This window comes from Pan paniscus, chromosome 4 (assembly GCF_029289425.2).
Source record: "Pan paniscus chromosome 4, NHGRI_mPanPan1-v2.0_pri, whole genome shotgun sequence".
Lineage (NCBI taxonomy): Eukaryota > Metazoa > Chordata > Mammalia > Primates > Hominidae > Pan > Pan paniscus.
The window spans coordinates 173966042-173983861 of NC_073253.2; the positions used below are offsets into that span (position 1 = coordinate 173966042).

General features: G+C 43.0%; 1 protein-coding gene across 3 annotated transcripts; it reads left to right on the forward strand.

Annotated features, from left to right (window-relative positions):
- The first annotated feature begins 1435 nt into the window (after nucleotides 1-1435).
- ZNF879 (zinc finger protein 879) lies at nucleotides 1436-12132 on the forward strand. 3 transcript variants are annotated; one of them, XM_008962161.4, is made up of 5 exons: nucleotides 1436-1637; nucleotides 2695-2762; nucleotides 5192-5318; nucleotides 5792-5887; nucleotides 9953-12132. In XM_008962161.4, the coding sequence occupies exons 2-5, from the start codon at nucleotides 2730-2732 to the stop codon at nucleotides 11386-11388; spliced, it is 1692 nt and encodes a 563-aa protein (XP_008960409.1). In that variant the 5' UTR covers nucleotides 1436-1637; nucleotides 2695-2729; the 3' UTR covers nucleotides 11389-12132. The 3 variants fall into 3 exon arrangements, with proteins under 3 accessions (XP_008960409.1, XP_063460404.1, XP_034817057.1); XM_063604334.1 differs by having other exon boundaries at nucleotides 1506-1650; XM_034961166.4 differs by having other exon boundaries at nucleotides 1517-2600.
- Nucleotides 12133-17820: the final 5688 nt, after the last annotated feature.

Consider the following 17820-nt stretch of genomic DNA (forward strand, 5'->3'; position numbering starts at 1 on the left):
TATATGTGTTTGGGGTTACTTTGAAGAATATGAAGAGAAAAAGGGAGGTAATCATGGGTACTCAGTCTGGCACCTTTTACTTTGTAAATCTCAATGCTATGTTGTTTTGTCAATAATGGTCTATAACTGTCATATCTTTATTATTATTATTTTAAAATAATAATTAAATATAGAAATAACATATGGTCCAGAAATGGAATTGCCCATGTGTTAATTCTACATTTAATTTTTTTTTGAGGAACTGCCATACCGTTTTCCAGCGCAGCGCTACCATTTTACATTCCCACCATTAAGGCACAAGGATTGTTTTCTGGTTTTCTTTTTTTCCCAAATTTTATAATAGCCAACCTAATGAGTGTGAAATCGCAGTGGATGTTTGATCTGCTTTGATCTGCATTCCCCTAATGATTAGTGATGTGCATTATTATCTTTTAACAATATAAAACATCCATTTTGTTCGATTTAATTATTTTTACATTGCAATAATCTTTGTATTGTTGTAACATCGTGATCCAAGATTTCTTTTTCATATTATCTACCTGACATCTCTTAGTCCATCTCTGCATTTTCTATCTTCAAGTACCCTTTGTGTTTAGGTTTGTCTCTGTAAACCCTAATGTTTGATATTTTAAAAATCAACACTTTCTGAGCACATAGTATTTGGCGTGTACAGTGCCGGTCACCGAGGATGCAGTTGTGATGATAGCGCTGGGAGTTGGGCTTTTATTTTACGTTTTAAAGAAGTCACTTCAAAAGAAGTGAGTGCCATGAAGAGGGAAATACTAGGTTTATGCTTTTGTTTTACTCTGAGTGCCAGTAAATATGTAAAGATTACAAAAATTTATTTATTTATTTATTTATTTATTTGAGACAGAGTCTTGCTCTGTCACCCAGGCTGGAGTGCAGTGGCGCGATCTGAGCTCACCGCAACTTTCGCCTCCCAGGTTCAAGCGATTCTCCTGCCTCAGCCTCCCGAGTAGCTGGGATTACAGGCATGTGCCACCATGCCCGGCTAATTTTTCGTGTTTTCTTAGAGACAGGGTTGCACCATGTTGGCCAAGATGGTCTCGATCTCCTGACCTTGTGATCCGCCCACCTCGGCCTCCCAAAGTGCTGCGATTACAGGCATAAGCCACCGCGCCCGGCCGAGATTATAAACTTTAGACATAATTCATTTTTAATTAAAATCGCAGAATGGACTGTAATAGTTCTGTCACCACCTGCGAATAATCAGCAGCGGCTAGTCTTCCAGATTTAAAAATTCATACTCACTTTTCCGTCTTACTATTTTTGTCATTCTAATTACGAATACAATGGGTGGTTTAGCGGAGGGAGAGTAGTTGGAGCCCAAGCTGAGGGACTCGGCTTCAGCCTTCTCGAACTCCACAGCCCGACCGCGTTCTCCGCTCTCGGCGCTGTGGTTCCCTCTCGGACACCGTAAGTGGTGGTGCCGCAGCGACGTCTGGGAAATGAAGTCCGGAGGGACAAACGCTGCGGTTCAGCCAGGGAAACCCGTCGGCTCTCCGGCGCGCAGGCGCAGTTGTGCCCGGCAGCGACAGGAAACGTCTCTGAATTAGGTGTTCCGCTCGCCTCTTGTGCGGTGTGGAGCTGCGCGCCCCCCGCCGAGGCGGGCCCAGGTACAGGCTGCCGGTGAGGGCGGGCCCGGGGCGTGCGGCTGCCGCGGCGGGACCAGGACGAGGGCTGGCCTCTGCGCGTGTCTGCCGAGCCCCCGGCTCCGGGCGTCCGAGCCGGGGCGGCCTCGGCAGGTGAACCCGGCCCCGGAGGGGGCGTGGCCTGGGAAGGGCCTGGCGAGGCCGGGAGGGCGCGTCGACGCCGCTGGACTCCTGGGCCGCAGCCTGGGCCGGACTCCGGGGGAAACGGCTCCAGAAAAGAAACTGCAAAATGCCGCCTCGGTTCAGGGTCCGGAGCCCTCCGGGCGGTTTTCCGCTCTTAGCGTTTGTGGGTTTAAGCCTCCCCCTACTCCGTTTCCCGGAGTTTAAACTTTAGATTTACTCGTTTTTGGCAGTCTTGCTCGTTTGGCGGTGTTTTCCTACAGCCAGTCCTAGAGTGATTTAACTATTTCTTTTTTTATTTACCGTAACCATGTCCACTTGCTAAGTTTCTTCCCATTTCTCTAAATTTTAAATCAATTTCTAGCCAGTGATGCTATTTTCTTGAGCCCTTGTTTTTTTGGGGCCAGGGAGAATGGGTAACGCTACTTTTAAGCAGCTTTGATAACTGTTTTTGATAAAGGAAGTAAATCTTAATAAGAGGAAGAAAAGAGGACTAATTTTTGGTTGGCTGTTCCTAAAAAAAGAGCATCCGTTCTTCAACTGTTGTTTTTCGTATTGAACAACATCCAAGTGCAGATGTGTGGAATATTGTGTCATTTCCTATTACTTTATCTGGATGAGCCTTGCCTGATTCTGCCCTTGACCCTGTTAAGGCACAGCAGATGGTCTTCATCCATTCGTCTTTATCGTAAAGCCCTGGCAGAAAGGTAGCAGGCCCGGTGACTCTGTACCTGCTTCCCACACTGGTTTAAGTGGCCGAACTTAGGGCCCCTCTGGCCTGGGCAGTTCCAGGCTCCTTCTCTGCAGGTGCTCAGCTTATGGCTTCTAACCTGGTCTGGCCTAATGAGGGTGGGCATGCAGGCTGGATGAAAAGACCTCACAGCTTTTTTCTCCATTCCAGGTGCCTTCTCCAAGAGAGGCAGCAGGGAGGGAGAAATGGCAAGGAGGTTGCTGCCAGCCCATGTACAGGTGAGTGAAGGCTTTTTGCTTGAACTGCCTTCAGGGTCTAGACGTGGTAAACTTCTTCATCTGTTGTTGAGCTTCTCTACCCAGTGAAGCTCAGGGAAGGACCAGAGGGCTTGGTAGCTGAGAAACTCTGGAAGGAAGGTGTTTCCCTTGCCTCAGAGCCTGTCTCATGCTTTTTTTTTTTTCTTTCCCTTTTTTGAGACAGGGTCTCACTCTGTTACCCAGGCTGGAGTGCAGTGGCACGGACATGGCTCACTGCAGCCTCAGCCTCCCTGGTAGCTGGGACTACAGGCATGTGTGCCACCACACCCGGCTAATTTTTGTATTTTTAGTAGAGACCAGGCTTCAAGAAGTTGGCAAGGCTGGTCTTGAACTCCTGACCTCAAGCAATCTGCCCGCCTCAACCTCCTAAAGTGTTGGGACTATGGGCGTGAGCCACCGCGCCCGGCCCCCAGTCTCATACTTTTTGACAAAGAATTTAATGGGGCTCCGAAGCCAGGCCACTGCCACTACCAGAGCTTTGTGAAAGATCCAGGTGTTTTTGCCCTGTGGAGGACAAAGACACGGAGGAGTTAAATAATTCCTTCCTAACACTGGGAATTTGAAAAAGAGAGGCCCTGTATTCCCAGGACCTTGGGAGGCCAAGGCGGGCAGATCACTTGAGGTCAGAAGTTCAAGACCAGCCTGACCAACATGGTGAAACCCGGTCTCTACTAAAAATACAGAAATTAGCTAGGGATGGTGGTGCATGCCTATAGTCCCAACTGCTCTGGAGGCTGAGGCAGGAGAATCACTTGAACCCGGGAGGCGGGGGTTGAAGCGAGCGGAGATCATGCCACTGCACTGCAGCCTGCGTGACACAGCGAGACTCCGTCTCAAAAAAAAAAAAAAGCCAGGTGTGGTGGGTCTGGTGGTGCGCTCCTGTAATCCCAGTTAGTCCGGAGGCTGGGGCAGGAGAATCACTTGAACCCGGAAGGTGGAGGTTGCAGTGAGCTGAGATCGCGCCATTGCACTCCAGCCTGGTGACAGAGCAAGACTCCATCTCAAAAAAAAAAAAAGAAAGAAAGAAAAATATGTCTGAAGGAGATAAGCTTTGTACGCCTTTGTGATTCTGTACAGGATGCTCAATTCAGCATTTCTAGAGTACGAACAAAGTGCAAACAACCTAAACATCCAGTACTAGGGGAGTTAAATAAACTAGATCATCTGTACACTGAACTACTGGGCAGCATGTAAACAGTGGTGATCAGGATGCTGTTATTTGTATAATGTGATTTTGTTTTTATTTAAATATAGAACCATATTTGCATGAAAATCACCTGAAGAGACATAGCAAAAAGTTAACTTTTTCTGGTGGTAGAAAGTTAGATGAACACTTCTTGTTGTTTTGCTTATTGATCTTTTAGAATTTTCTAGTAAGCTTTTTTAAGATGATTCGTTTTGTTTTGTTTTTTAAGAGACAGGATATTACTCTGTTGCCCAGGCTGGAGTGCAGTAGTGTGATCACACATCACTGCAGCCTCGACCTCCTGGGCTCAGGCAAGCCTTTTGTCTCAGCCTTCTGAATAACCGGGACTACAGGCACATGCCACCACACCCAATTAATTAAAAAAAAAATTATTTTTTGCGGAGATGAGATCTCTCTATGTTGCCCAGGCTGGTCTTGAACTCCTGGGCTCAAGTAATCCTCCTTTCTTGGCCTCCCAAAGTGCTGGGATTATAGGCGTGAGCCACTGTGCCCAGCCAAGAAGATGACTCTCAAGAAAAGAAGGGGAGATGGCCCTAGTTCAGAGCAGTGACATGCCATCCAGTGAAGGAGGAGAGAGGTAGAAGAACAGGAGCTTCTGGGGTGGGGAGGGAGACTCCTGACCATAGCCTTCTCCTCTGGCTTGAAAGTTTATGTAGCCCACCATCTGGGACCTCTCCTGACACAGCCATGCCTGGAACATTCTCATAGCCTTCCCTACTGTGAATGTCAGTGTCCTCTTTCCCAGGACTCAGAGATGGCCCGAGTTGAGGCAGAACTAGGACTCAGTGACCGCCTTTCCCAGCAAGCCTTGTGGTGGTCCACCTGTATCTCCCTCAGTGAATGCGCTGGTGCCTCCTTCCGAAACCTGACTGTCGGGTGTGACCTGTAAGATGAGGGTTTGGTCTAGGTGATCGGACGTTTCCAAATCTAAAGTTCAGTGTTTTCTTGCTCTGATTTTGTTTCATGGGTTCAGGTGCTTCTCTTGTTTGGCCTCTGTGTTCAAGCTTCCTGAGGGGACGGTGTTTCACTCACCATAGGTAAATGATAAATGTGTGCTTGGTAACTGAAAAGTTGTCCAGAAACACTTGAAATACTTAGAACCCTAAGTTGTGACAGGGTTGCTTCTCAGTCGTCCCGCTGTGGGGACGGTCCTGGATGAACAGGAGTGGGTTTGCCATTCCAGGAGTCCGTGACGTTCAGGGATGTGGCCGTGTTCTTCAGCCAGGACGAGTGGTTGCACCTGGACTCTGCCCAGAGAGCCTTGTACCGGGAGGTGATGCTGGAGAACTACAGCATCCTGGTCTCACTGGGTAAGGAACTTTCCTCCTGATGCAGAATCTGCCAGGAGAGCACCTTAGCACCCTCAGGGGGCACATTTGGAGGGCTTGGCCAGGTCGGCTCACAGGTGGGCTCCAAGAGTGGCCATTGCCATTCCCCTTGGTTGTACGGAGAGACCTTGGCTTAGTAGAGTTGATGAAGGGGTCTTTTCTCTGCTTTTCCTGTCTTCTGCCCACCGAGCTCTGTTCCCTGAGCCCCACACGGTGTTCCTGCTGAGAGGAGTGCACAAGCAGAGCCCTGACTTGCTTCCTGGGACCACCTCCTGGTTGTCCTCTAGGAGCCCAGTTTGAAGCCTCTCTCGGAACAAGCCTCCTCCTTCCCTGTACTGCCCCTCTGCCCGGAACAAGCCTCCTCCTTCCCTGTACTGCCCCTCTGCCCGGGGCACTCTGGGGCTGGACCCGCCTGCTGCGATGGCCGCTCACGTCTCTTTCTTGTTCATGAACAGGGATTCTCTTTTCCAAGCCAAAGGTCATCTCCCAGTTAGAGCAAGGAGAAGACCCCTGGATGGTGGAGAGTGGAGTTCCCCAAGGCACACATCTCGGTGAGTGACAGAGTAATTGGGAGATGGGCATAACATTTTCCCACTGCCAGGGCACAGCGAGGAGGCTGCGCTCAAGGGTCTCCTTGATGTGCCAGGCCAGGGGGGAATGCTGGGAAGGCAGATCCTTTCTCTTTTGATTACTTGATCCATCATGTTCAGAGGAGGGTTGAATTCTCCCAATATGGGTTGCACTGTTTTCAGATATCTTGTAATTTGCAGAATATGTAATACAGTATATCATGTGTAAAGGTTTATAATTCTTTTATCTTCCTTTTTCCTTGCTTTTACTGGATTGATTCTTTTCCTAAATTATTTTCCTTAGTGGCTTGAACATTACATTTTTTTTTTTAATCACTACAATACATCCCTCATAGTTTCATCTTGGAACCATCTTTTGCTTTGATTTCTTTGGTGTACAACTTATTGTACATGGTTCAACAGGGGAAAAAAAGCAGATATATGTGTATGTATTTACATACATGAAAGAGGGAAAGAAGGTGTGACAAACGGTAACAGTTACGGAATGTGAGTCGGCTTCCGGATACTCATCATGCTATTCTTCTCTTTTCTGTGAAAATTTAGAAAATAATGCATCCCAGATCCCAGCTCCTAAGGCATGTCACTTTTTCCCTATACGCCCTTGGATGACTGCATTATCAGCTTCCCCATTCATTCTCCTGTGAATTCTGTCTATGCTTCTGGCAGTAGAGGAGGCCTCTGTTGAGCTTTACCACGTGTCTGGTGTTTTTTTCTCACCTGGGCAGGGCGTGGGCTTTCTGGGCCAGTTCACTTTTGCGTTTCCATTCGTGAACTCTGTCTTCACATTTTTCCCTTTGGCTCGACTAGAATATTTTCTTGGGTAACGTTTTTCAAAAAAGGTTCGTGTGTGCAATATCTGTACGTGTCAAAAATCAGTTGTTTTTTTCTCTCCTCTGAGATTTGTGTTTTGGATCTAGAATTCTGGCATCCTTTTTTTTTTTTTTTTCCTCTCTGCATTGTCCAAACTGCTCCACTGTCTTTGGGCATGGAGTGCTGCTGACAAATAATCCCATTAGTCAGATTCTATTTCCTGTATAGGTAACTTGTTTTTTCTTTTCTGTCTTCTCTTTGGAATCTTATAGGACATCATCTTTATCTTTGGAATTCAGACTTTTCATTAGGTTATATGAAAGAGTATTTTTTTTTCTTTGTTCCTTGGCACTTTACTGGCCTCTTTGCTTTGAAGATTCAGTCCTTCCTTTCATTTCAGGGATCTTTTGTTTCTGCCACATTCCACCAACAATGTGAGGCAATTGACTGCAAGAGTAGTGATACAATAAAATAGAAATTCAATCAGACATCTAGAAAATAAATAGATCTGTAGTAAGGACCAGAATGGTAGCTATAAATGAGTTTCAAATTTCGCTCTGAGCTTTCTGGTTGGCAAATAAATCATTGGTATCACATTGTCAGTGTTGTTTTACAAGCATTTTTAAAAATTAATTATTTTAAATTTGTACAAATTCTACATGCTGTTGTAAAAATAGGAGCAAAAAAAAGTCACCGGAATTTTACCAACTATGATCAATTATTGTTGTTTATTACCCATTCAAACTGCATATTTGTTTAAATGTGTTTGTGTGTGAGAGACAGACACAGTGAGAGAGAGATACAGAAAGATTGATTATACAGTTTGTTCTTGAGCCTGTTTTAATTGTGAATGTCATTCAGTTATTCAGCCCTCAGTGAATAGAGGCCTACCTCATTGAGAGGACCATATTGTATGTTAAGCCAATTAAACCGTCTTCCTTTTGGAAATTTTAGTTACCAGTTTTTCTCTGTTACTAATATTGCTAAGATGGTTATGGGAATACAAAGCCATAATATAAAGAGGCAAAGGTACCAAGAGTAAATCATCACAGTACAAAGACATGAGTATTGTGATTGAAAAGGCCAGGCATGTGGATTAAAAATCCACAAGGGATTTTTTGAAGCACTATTCAACTTCATTAAATTAAAATCAATGAAATTCCAACAAAGCACAAGTTACCATTTTTCCCTTATTACCAAGGATTAAGAAATAGATACCCAATGTGTTGCCACTGCTGTGAGTGATAAGCAGTATCGTTAGTGGGACTGCAACTGGTAGTCTTTCTGAGGATGGTCTGGTTTTATTAAAATCAATTCCAAGTCTAGAAATCTTAAGATAATTTCTGCACAGATAACTGTGCAGAGTTACAAAGATGTTGTAAAAGAATGTTTGTTATAACATGAGGCATCACTGCCACAAAAGGAGGAGGGTAAATGACTCTCAAAAAGGGATTTAGTAAATGATGATGTTTTCATGCATTGGACATATTATATTGCCATTAAAATGATGATGTCAGCCTACATTTATTGACATGGAGAGAAGCTCATGATTTTTAAGTGAAATGGAGGTAAAGGAAGCTTAATTTCAACCCATTTTAATTTTTTAATTAAGTGATTTTTTTATATGCAGAAAATTCTGGTGAGCTACGTCCCACATATGATAGTGATTACAATTGCATGATGTATTTATGGGTGAGCTATATGTTCATTTTTATAGTTTTCTGCGTTTTTCTTATAATGATTTTTTTGTAGTTAAGAAAATAAAAGCTGTTTCATAAAATACAAAAGAAAATACATTTCTTTTGAATCAATGATTCCATTTCTTGTACTGTATCTTAAGTAACCAAAAAGGTAGACAAAAAATTACTCTCAATAATGTTCTTTTCTCCCAGTATTCCCCAATATCATGATAATGGTGTTGGTGTCCATTGAGTTGCCCAGACCAAAAGCTAGGAGTCATCCTTGAGTCCCCTCTTTCATTGCCTCTGCGCTCTATTCGTAGGTGAAGATACCTGCCAGTGCTACTTGCAGAACATCCCAGATACGCCCACCTCTTTCCATCTCTTATCACCACATGCCAGTGCCAGCCACCACCATCTTCATCCAGGAAGAGTGCAGCGGCCTCATTGCCTGTTCTGCAGCTGCCCTTGTTCTCTTTCTCCCCGGCCCCATTACAGTTTGTTTTTCATACAGCAACCAAAGTGATCCTTTTTAAACAAAAACCATGTCATTTCATGTCCCTTCTAGCCCTCAGTGATGCTGATGAACTTCCAGTATCTTCCTGTATCCTAGAAAACGCTCCACGATATAGCCTGGCCCACCTCTTTTCCTCATCTGTGACACTCTTCTTGTTCACTCTGCTTCAGCTACCATGGACTGCTGTATGTCCTGGAAAACAGGAAGCTATTCCTGCCTAGGGCCTTTGTGTTACTGTTCTTTCTGACTGGAATCACCTTTATACCCACATTTTTGTCTGGCCAGCGCTTGTTATTTAGATCTCATCTTTAATTTCATTTTCTCATCACCCAGTTTAAAATAGTTGCCTATTCACTCTTATTACACAGTGCTTCGTTTGTGTTTTCTTACAGTTCTCATTGCTCCTTTGTACTGCTGTTGATTTGTTACTTGGTCATTGTCTGTATCACACTGCCAGAATGAAAACCTTGAGAGTAGGCCCTTGTCTGGCTTGTGCCCTGTCATTCTCAGAGTCTTAACGTTTGCGTAGCACACAGTAGGCATTCAGTAGGTATTACTTGAGTAAGTGGATGCCATTATTTACAGCATTCTGAGGAGGTCTAGAGCAGCACTGCTTGACATCCTGTGTTTGGCGGAGCTCTTCTCTTTCATTTAATTTTAGCCCCTCTGCAGTTTTTCCCTTGGTATTTACCTGAGTGCACTGGTAGCTGCCCTGGGAGATGACGCTGAGGGACACAGGCTGTGTTCAGAAGGGCCTCATAGCCTAGCGAGCTGTGCTTTGTTAATAGATCGAGCCTGGCTCTTCCTGTTGTCCCCTAATTTCCTCAGCCCACCTATATGTAGGTTTCTTCAGACCCTTCCCACCCACACGTCTGTCATCCTGCTTCCTTCCTCCTCTTCTTTTTCCCATCCTTTTCTAAGATTTCAAGGCTTTATATTTTTTAACTATCCTTGTGCGTTTTTATGTCACTTTTTAAAATTCTCAGTTCAAGAGAGACTTACATGTTTTGTCTACTTTAGGATGGGAAAGCTTGTTTGAAACCATAGTTTCTAAAGAAGAAAATCAGGAAATCATGAAAAAACTCATAATTGATGGCGCATTTGACTTCAAGTTGGAGAAAACCTACATAAATGAAGATAAGTTAGAGAAGCAACAAGGCAAAAAGAACAGACTTTTCAGTAAAGTGTTAGTTACCATCAAAAAAGTCTACATGAAGGAGAGGAGCTTTAAAGGTGTTGAATTTGGGAAAACCCTTGGTCTAAAATCATCGCTTATTAGAAAACCGAGAATAGTTTCCAGAGGAAGGAGACCCCGTTCACAGCAGTATTCAGTTCTCTTTAAACAACTGGGGGTCAGCACAGTGCGTAAATGTTATAAATGTAATATCTGTGGGAAAATCTTCCTCCACAGTTCCTCCCTGAGTAAACACCAGAGAATCCACACTGGAGAGAAGCTCTATAAATGTAAGGAATGTAGGAAAGCCTTCAGCCAAAGCTCATCCCTAACTCAGCACTTGAGGGTTCATACAGGAGAGAAACCTTATATATGTAGTGAATGTGGAAAAGCCTTCAGTTTCACCACATCTCTTATTGGACACCAGAGAATGCATACTGGAGAGAGACCTTATAAATGCAAGGAATGTGGAAAAACATTTAAAGGTAGTTCATCTCTTAATAATCACCAGCGAATCCACACAGGAGAGAAGCCCTATAAGTGTAATGAATGTGGGAGGGCCTTCAGTCAGTGCTCATCTCTCATTCAGCACCACAGAATTCATACTGGGGAGAAACCATATGAATGTACTCAGTGTGGGAAAGCCTTCACTTCAATATCGCGGCTAAGTAGGCACCATCGAATTCATACTGGAGAGAAACCCTTTCATTGTAACGAGTGTGGAAAAGTATTCAGCTATCACTCAGCCCTTATCATACATCAGAGAATTCACACTGGTGAGAAACCATATGCATGCAAAGAATGTGGGAAAGCCTTCAGCCAAAGCTCAGCTCTCATACAACATCAAAGAATTCACACTGGAGAAAAACCCTACAAATGTAATGAATGTGGGAAAGCCTTCTCTTGGATTTCACGGCTTAATATACATCACAGAATTCACACTGGAGAGAAACCATATAATTGTAAGGAATGTGGAAAAGCCTTCAGTTCCCACTCAGGCGTTAATACTCATCGAAAAATTCATACTGGAGAAAAACCTTATAAATGTAATGACTGTGAGAAAGCCTTCAACCAAAGCTCAGCTCTAATTCAGCACCAGAGAATTCATACTGGAGAGAAACCATATAATTGTAAAGTGTGTGGGAAAGCCTTCAGACAGAGTTCATCCCTTATGACACACATGAGAATTCATACAGGGGAAAAACCTTATAAATGTAAAGAATGTGGGAAGGCTTTTAGTCAGAGCTCATCTCTTACTAATCATCAAAGGACTCATAATTGAGAAAAACTGTATAAATGCATGTAGGAACTGAAGTTATATTCCATACTGAATATCAAAAAATTCATTGTGGGGAGAAAGTGATGAAGAGTAGTTAATCATAGGTAAAACTTCAGCGTTAGACCTCATCAAACATCGGAGACTTCATGATGCAGGGTAACCTTGGGAATGCTAGAAAAGCTTCTATAAAATGTTTATTCATATGTTCTTAAGTTATTACCATGAAATGGAGAATTTTTAAGATTGCAGGGTTAGTATTTGATTGTCTAGTGATGTACGATAACAGCCACCAGCTTTCCTGAGCATCACTGGGAAGCCTGCTGTTTATGTACAAGTACAGCCATAAAATCCAGAGACAGATAAATCTAGGAATCTATTTTTTGAAACTATTATGCAAGCCAGTGGTACTAGAAAGAATGTTTTAGAAAAGAAATATGTACAGGTTACCCATAGCTACCTCACTGTCACTAAAATGTTTTTTAATAATCTTAAAGCAGATTCTGCACTTCATGGTAAAGACTTTGAATTGTTTCTCTGCTTCCTAAGCCATTCACCTGAGAAGAAAATCACTCCATAAACTATGCAGACGTACTGTCTTTGAGTTTTCTTCCTGACTACTTGTTCCAAACTCTGAGTCAGATCTGAAGTCACTTTAAGTCACAGAACGCATGGTATTTCACTTGTTTTTCTCATTAAAAGTGATTACCTTTGCTGTATTAAATTGATAAGTAAAGGTAATTCAGACAACCACTGCGTTTGCAATTTACTGAAAAATGTTATAAATTATCTCAGAATGTAGCCAATAGCAAGCACAGCTCAGCTCCCAGGGTCTGCCTGCTTCTGTGAGTTTTCTGGTTAGCAGCCACCAGAAGGCCCAGGAACAATGTAGAACTCAGGTCATCATCCTTGGAGGTAAAATGAACCAGATGATTTTCACCCTTACTTCCACTTTTTCGCCTTCATCAGACAAGGTTCACTTTCTCCCCACACTCTAAAGGTCACGGGGCAAATATTTAGGCTCTGAGTTCAGATGCTCTTTCTTCCAGAAAATGGACTTATACTCTTCAACAAGTGATTTAGCTCATTTCAGCATTTCTAAAATGTGAATCATAAGATTAGCAAGCTAAAAACAGTTATCTCACAAGTCAAAATTGTTGGGCTTTAGAGAGGCTAACATCTAGTTTAGCCAAGTTTATCAGGAGGGGGCAAGCACTTCAGGGCTGAAACCACCCATTTCATAAAGTGCTAAGTTTTTCTGCCAAGGAACTTTAAAAAATAGAAAACGGGCTGGGTGCAGTGGCTCACGCCTGTAATCCCAGCACTTTGGGAGGCCAAGACGGGCGGATCATGAGGTCAGGAGATTGAGACCATCCTGGCTAACACGGTGAAACCACGTCTCCACTAAAAATACAAAAAAAAAAAAAAAAAATTAGCCGGGCATGGTGGCGGGCACCTGTAGTCCCAGCTACTCGGGAGGCTGAGGCAGGAGAATGGTGTGAACCTGGGAGGTGGAGCTTGCAGTGAGCCGAGATCGTGCCACTGCTCTCCAGCCTGGGCAACAGAGCGAGACTCCGTCTCAAAAAAAAAAAGATAGGAAAGTGTTATTGGGAGCATAGCAAAAATCACTGAATACAGCTTTTGCCTCCTGGGTTACTCAGTCTCGTTGTTTCAGACTTGTGAAGAACAGACTTTTCTGAATCATTGAATGCTTCATCTCTAATCCTCACTTCCCACAACTGTTCAGTTTTTTTTCTCTACATAAGTTGGAAAAATTCCTAGGGAAATATAACTTCCCTAACTATTAGTAGTTTTAAAATCATCAAAAAGTTAAATCTGAATTAAAATCACACAAAGGAGAACATTAGGCCAAGTTATTTTTTAAGACAAGATGTGTCAAAACTTGAAGTAACAGATCAAGTTTTATGGAAAGTCTCCCAGAGGAGATAATATAATAGCACAATTTTGCTAATATAACCCAGTGTCAAAGCCAGGTAAAGCACAAGAAATGAATATTATAGGCCAATATTGCCTATGAACAAGAGGTGAAATCCCAAGCAAAGCATTAGCAAACGTAATCCAGAGCACCTAAGCATAGTTAATAACATGATAAAGGTTTATTTATAGAAAGCCTACTGAAAAAGAATGGTAAGATGTTAGAAGCATTAATGACAAGAAATACGGAGAAAGAATAAACTGTAGCTGGGCGCAGTAGCTCACGCCTGTAATCCCACCACTTTGGGAGACTAAGGTGGGTGGATCACCTTAGGTCAGGAATTCGAGGCCAGACTGGTCAACATGGCGAAACTCTGTCTCTACTAAAACTACAAAAATTAGCCGGGTGTGGTGGCACATGCCTGTAATCACAGCTACTGAGTAGGCTGAGGCAAGATAATTGCTTGACCCCAAGGAGGCAGAGGTTGCACTGAGCCGAGATCATGCCACTGCACTGCAGCCTGGGTGACAGGACTGTCTTAAAAAACAAAAAGAATGAACTGTTCAAAATTGGCTCTGAGACAGAAATGATTCACAGAAAAAAAATTAGATCCTTACCCTCACCATAACAATTATATGAAAAGCAAAAACTGAATAACTTGGAGGAATATGTAAAGGAATAATTTTATGTTCTTGAGATTGGGAAAGATTTCTTAAACAGGCTACAAATTAGCTATATAAAATTTTTGATGTATTTGCTCACATGAAAGAACTGCTTACCAAAGTATACAAAAAGGGAGGTGAAAAAGTCAAGACACAAAATCGATCTTTCTACAGTATGCCCAACAAAACTATTATAATCCAGAAATACTAATTTGTACAAATCAATAATACCACTAGGAAAATGGGCTAAATACATGACTTCTTATTTCACAGAAAAGAAAATACAAATTTCCAGAAACACGAAAAGGTAATTAACTTCATTAGTAGTTAAAATGCAAATTAAGGCCACGGTAATGTATGATTTTACAACCACAAATGAGGAAAAATTAGGATGTGTGACAATACTGAGCTTCAGGATGTATGTGGAATAAGAAATTCATTAGTAGTGGGAATATAAGTCAGAGATGACATAAAGCTGAACTCGTGCGTGTTGTGGACATCTGCATAGATACACTGGAGAAACGATTGCATGTGGGCATCAAGGGATGTATAAAGATATTCTTAGCAGCACTGATCATCACACCAAATGATTGTAAGTAGTCTGAATGTCCATTAATTAGGAGAATGGATATACTTTGGAATATTAACACAGTAGAAACAGCAGTGAAAAGGAATAAAGCGAAGCAAAACATGGATGAAGCTGGCATGGTGGAGCACATCTGTAGTCCCAGCTACTCTGCTGAGGCAGGAGGATCACTGTTGCCCAGGTGTCCAAGACCAACCTGGGCAACATAGCAAGACCATGTCTCTAAAACAAAAAAACAGATAGATTGAAAAACACGTTTTTGAGTTTTTAAAAGTCATTGGCAAACTACATAGGGTATGATACAATGTTTTTGCAAAATTATATATTAAAAGATATATACCGGCTGGGTGCAGTGGCTCATGCCTGTAATCCCAGCACTTTGGGAGGCTGAGGCAGGCAGATCACGAGGTCAGGAGATCAGGGCCATCCTGGCTAACATGGTGAAACCCCATCTCTACTAAAAATACAAAAAATTAGCTGGGTGTGGTGGCACATGCCTGTAGTCTCAGCTACTTGGGAGGCTGAGGCGGGAGAATCACTTGATCAGGAGGCAGAGGCTGCAGTGAGCCAAGATCGTGCCACTACATTCCAGCCTGGGTGACAGAACAAGACTCTGCCTCAAAAAAAAAAAAAAAAAAGAAAGATACGTACATGTGATAAAGATATTTAAATAAGAACATCAAATGTTTGAGAATATATTGTAGTTATCCATTGCTGTAGGACAAATCACCCCAAATGTAGTGTTGGACAACAATGTATTGTCTGTCATGAGCCCATGTTGGGGCTTAGCTGGGAGGTTCTTACTTGCTGTCTAGTAGATGTGCAGTCACAGCGGCTGGGGCTGAAGCTAAACTGGGCTTCAGGATGGCTGGCAGTTGCTGGTAACTGCTGGGTGAGAGCTGGCTTGGGCTACTCCATGTGGCTTGGGCTTACAGAATGGGGGTTGATTTCTGAGAGGGAGTGTCCCAAGAGCAAGTATTCCAAGAGAGCTAGGTAGAAGTTGCAGATCTTAAAAGCCAGCTTTAATTCTGTATACAATTGATTGAGAATGAGTCAAATTTGGCCCGTATTCAAGAGTAGTTTAATAAACTGAATGCCAAGGGCATGGTTCACTGGGGAACTGTGTATGGAGACTAGCTACCACATACATAAAGGACAGGGACTTTACAAAACTCTGGTGTGAGGCAAGGAGATGATGACTTGGAGAGAAGCACAGAGTCTTCCTCTACTTGCTTGGTGCTTGAGAGAGACTCCGTCTTCAGGAAGAGGCTGCTCCAGCCAGCCAGAGCCATTGTGTATGTCAGTAAAAAGAACTTTAAGAGAATTTGTCCAACTCAATCCTGGTGAGTTGAGGTGGAATAAAACAGAGATCCTGAAGCCTGATCACCCAGGGTGATGTGAACATGAAGGTTAATATGGAATGAGCTTAAAGGTTGTACCTAACAGCCCTTCCACCATCAGAGCCTTCTTCCGGCCACTGCTGAACAGGAATGTGTCTCATTAACAAAGCTATCAACACTTTTCTCACCTGTCTATAATCTTCCCTTCTCATTCATCTCCCTAGATCTCCAGATAAAGAGAACATTGGTTCCTAACCAAAGTAAGGAAGTGCCTGGTAAATTATGTGTACATTAAGATAAATAGGAAGAGAAAGAATTAACAATCATCTTTAAGTTGTCAACACATTTTCTTTGCCCAAGTTCTCTTGTTCAGACTCAACACTTCTCAACAGACTTGTTCAGAATCTAGGCAAAAAGAAAAATGTCCATTTTCATGGCTTCCTAACAGGTCGTTTCAAAGCAACCTGAAAAATGCAGAATATGTTTTAACTTTTATAATATGGTTGACATGCCTGATGTACTGTATTCAAAGAAATTACTTAAAATGCCCTTCTTTTCATGTGGTTTGGGGCTATTACTGGCTGTCACCTGATCAGGTGTTTTCTCATGAATAGGTCTAGGAAAAATGAACAGGCCAGTTGTTTTGTAGTCTGGCCCTTCATTGGACCTGTCTGATGCTTCTTCGTGATTAGATTTATGCTATGCGTTTTTTTGTTTGTTTGTTTTTTGCTTTTTTTTTTTTTTTTTGAGACGGAGTCTTGCTCTGTCACCCAGGCTGGAGTGCAGTGGTGCAATCTCAGCTCACTGCAACCTTCACCTCCTGGGTTCAAGCAGTTCTCTTCCTCAGCCTCTCCAGTAGCTGAGATTACAGGCACCTGCCACCACGGCCGGCTAATTTTTTTTTTTTGTATTTTTAGTAGAGATGGGGTTTCACTATCTTCGGCAGGCTGGTCTTGAACTCCTGACCTCATGATCCACCTGCCTCGGCCTCGCAAAGTGCTGGGATTACAGGCATGAGCCCCTGTGCTGGGCCTATGCTATGCTTTTTTGGTAAGGAAACCATGGAAGTAATACTGTATTCTGAGTTCATCATCACACCCTATTGGGGGATTGTGACTTACTCCGATTGCTGGTCATTTTAACTTTGCTGTCTTCATTCAGATGGTATCTGGCAGATTTTGCACTGTGAAGTTACAATCTTCCTTTTATAATCATCAGTCTCTTAACAGGAAATCCTATGAGTGTATGTATATGTATTTTTACTTGTCAAATTTGATTTACCAAGGCCAGACACATGGCTCATGCCTGTATCCCAGCACTTTGGGAGGCTGAGGTGGGAGGATTGCTTGAAGCCAAGAGTTTGAGACCATAGGAAACATGGTGAGACCCCACCTCTACAAAAAGTAAACTATCTGTGCATGGTAGCATGTGCCTGCAGTCCCAGCTACTCAGGAGGCTGAAGTGTGTTGATCGTTTGAGCCTGGGAGTCTGAGGCAGCAATGAGCTGTGATCATGCCACTGCACTGCAGCCTGGGCCACAGAGTAAGACCCTGTCTCTAAAAATGATTTAAAAAATAATATAAAATAAATTGTAATATATAAAACATTGTTTTAAAAACTTGATCCTCAGTCCGGGTGCGGTGGCTCATGCCTGTAATCCCAGCACTTTGGGAGGCCGAGGCTGGCGGCTCACCTGAGGTTGGGAGTTTGAGACCAGCCTGACCAACATGGAGAAACCCCATCTATACTAAAAAAAATACAAAATTAGCCGGGCATGGTGGTGCATGCCTGTAATCCCAGCTACTTGGGAGGCTGAGTCAGGAGAATTGCTTTAACCCGGGAGGTGGAGATTGCAATGAGCTGAGATTGTGCCTTTGCACTCCAGCCTGGGCAACAAGAGCAAAATTCCATCTC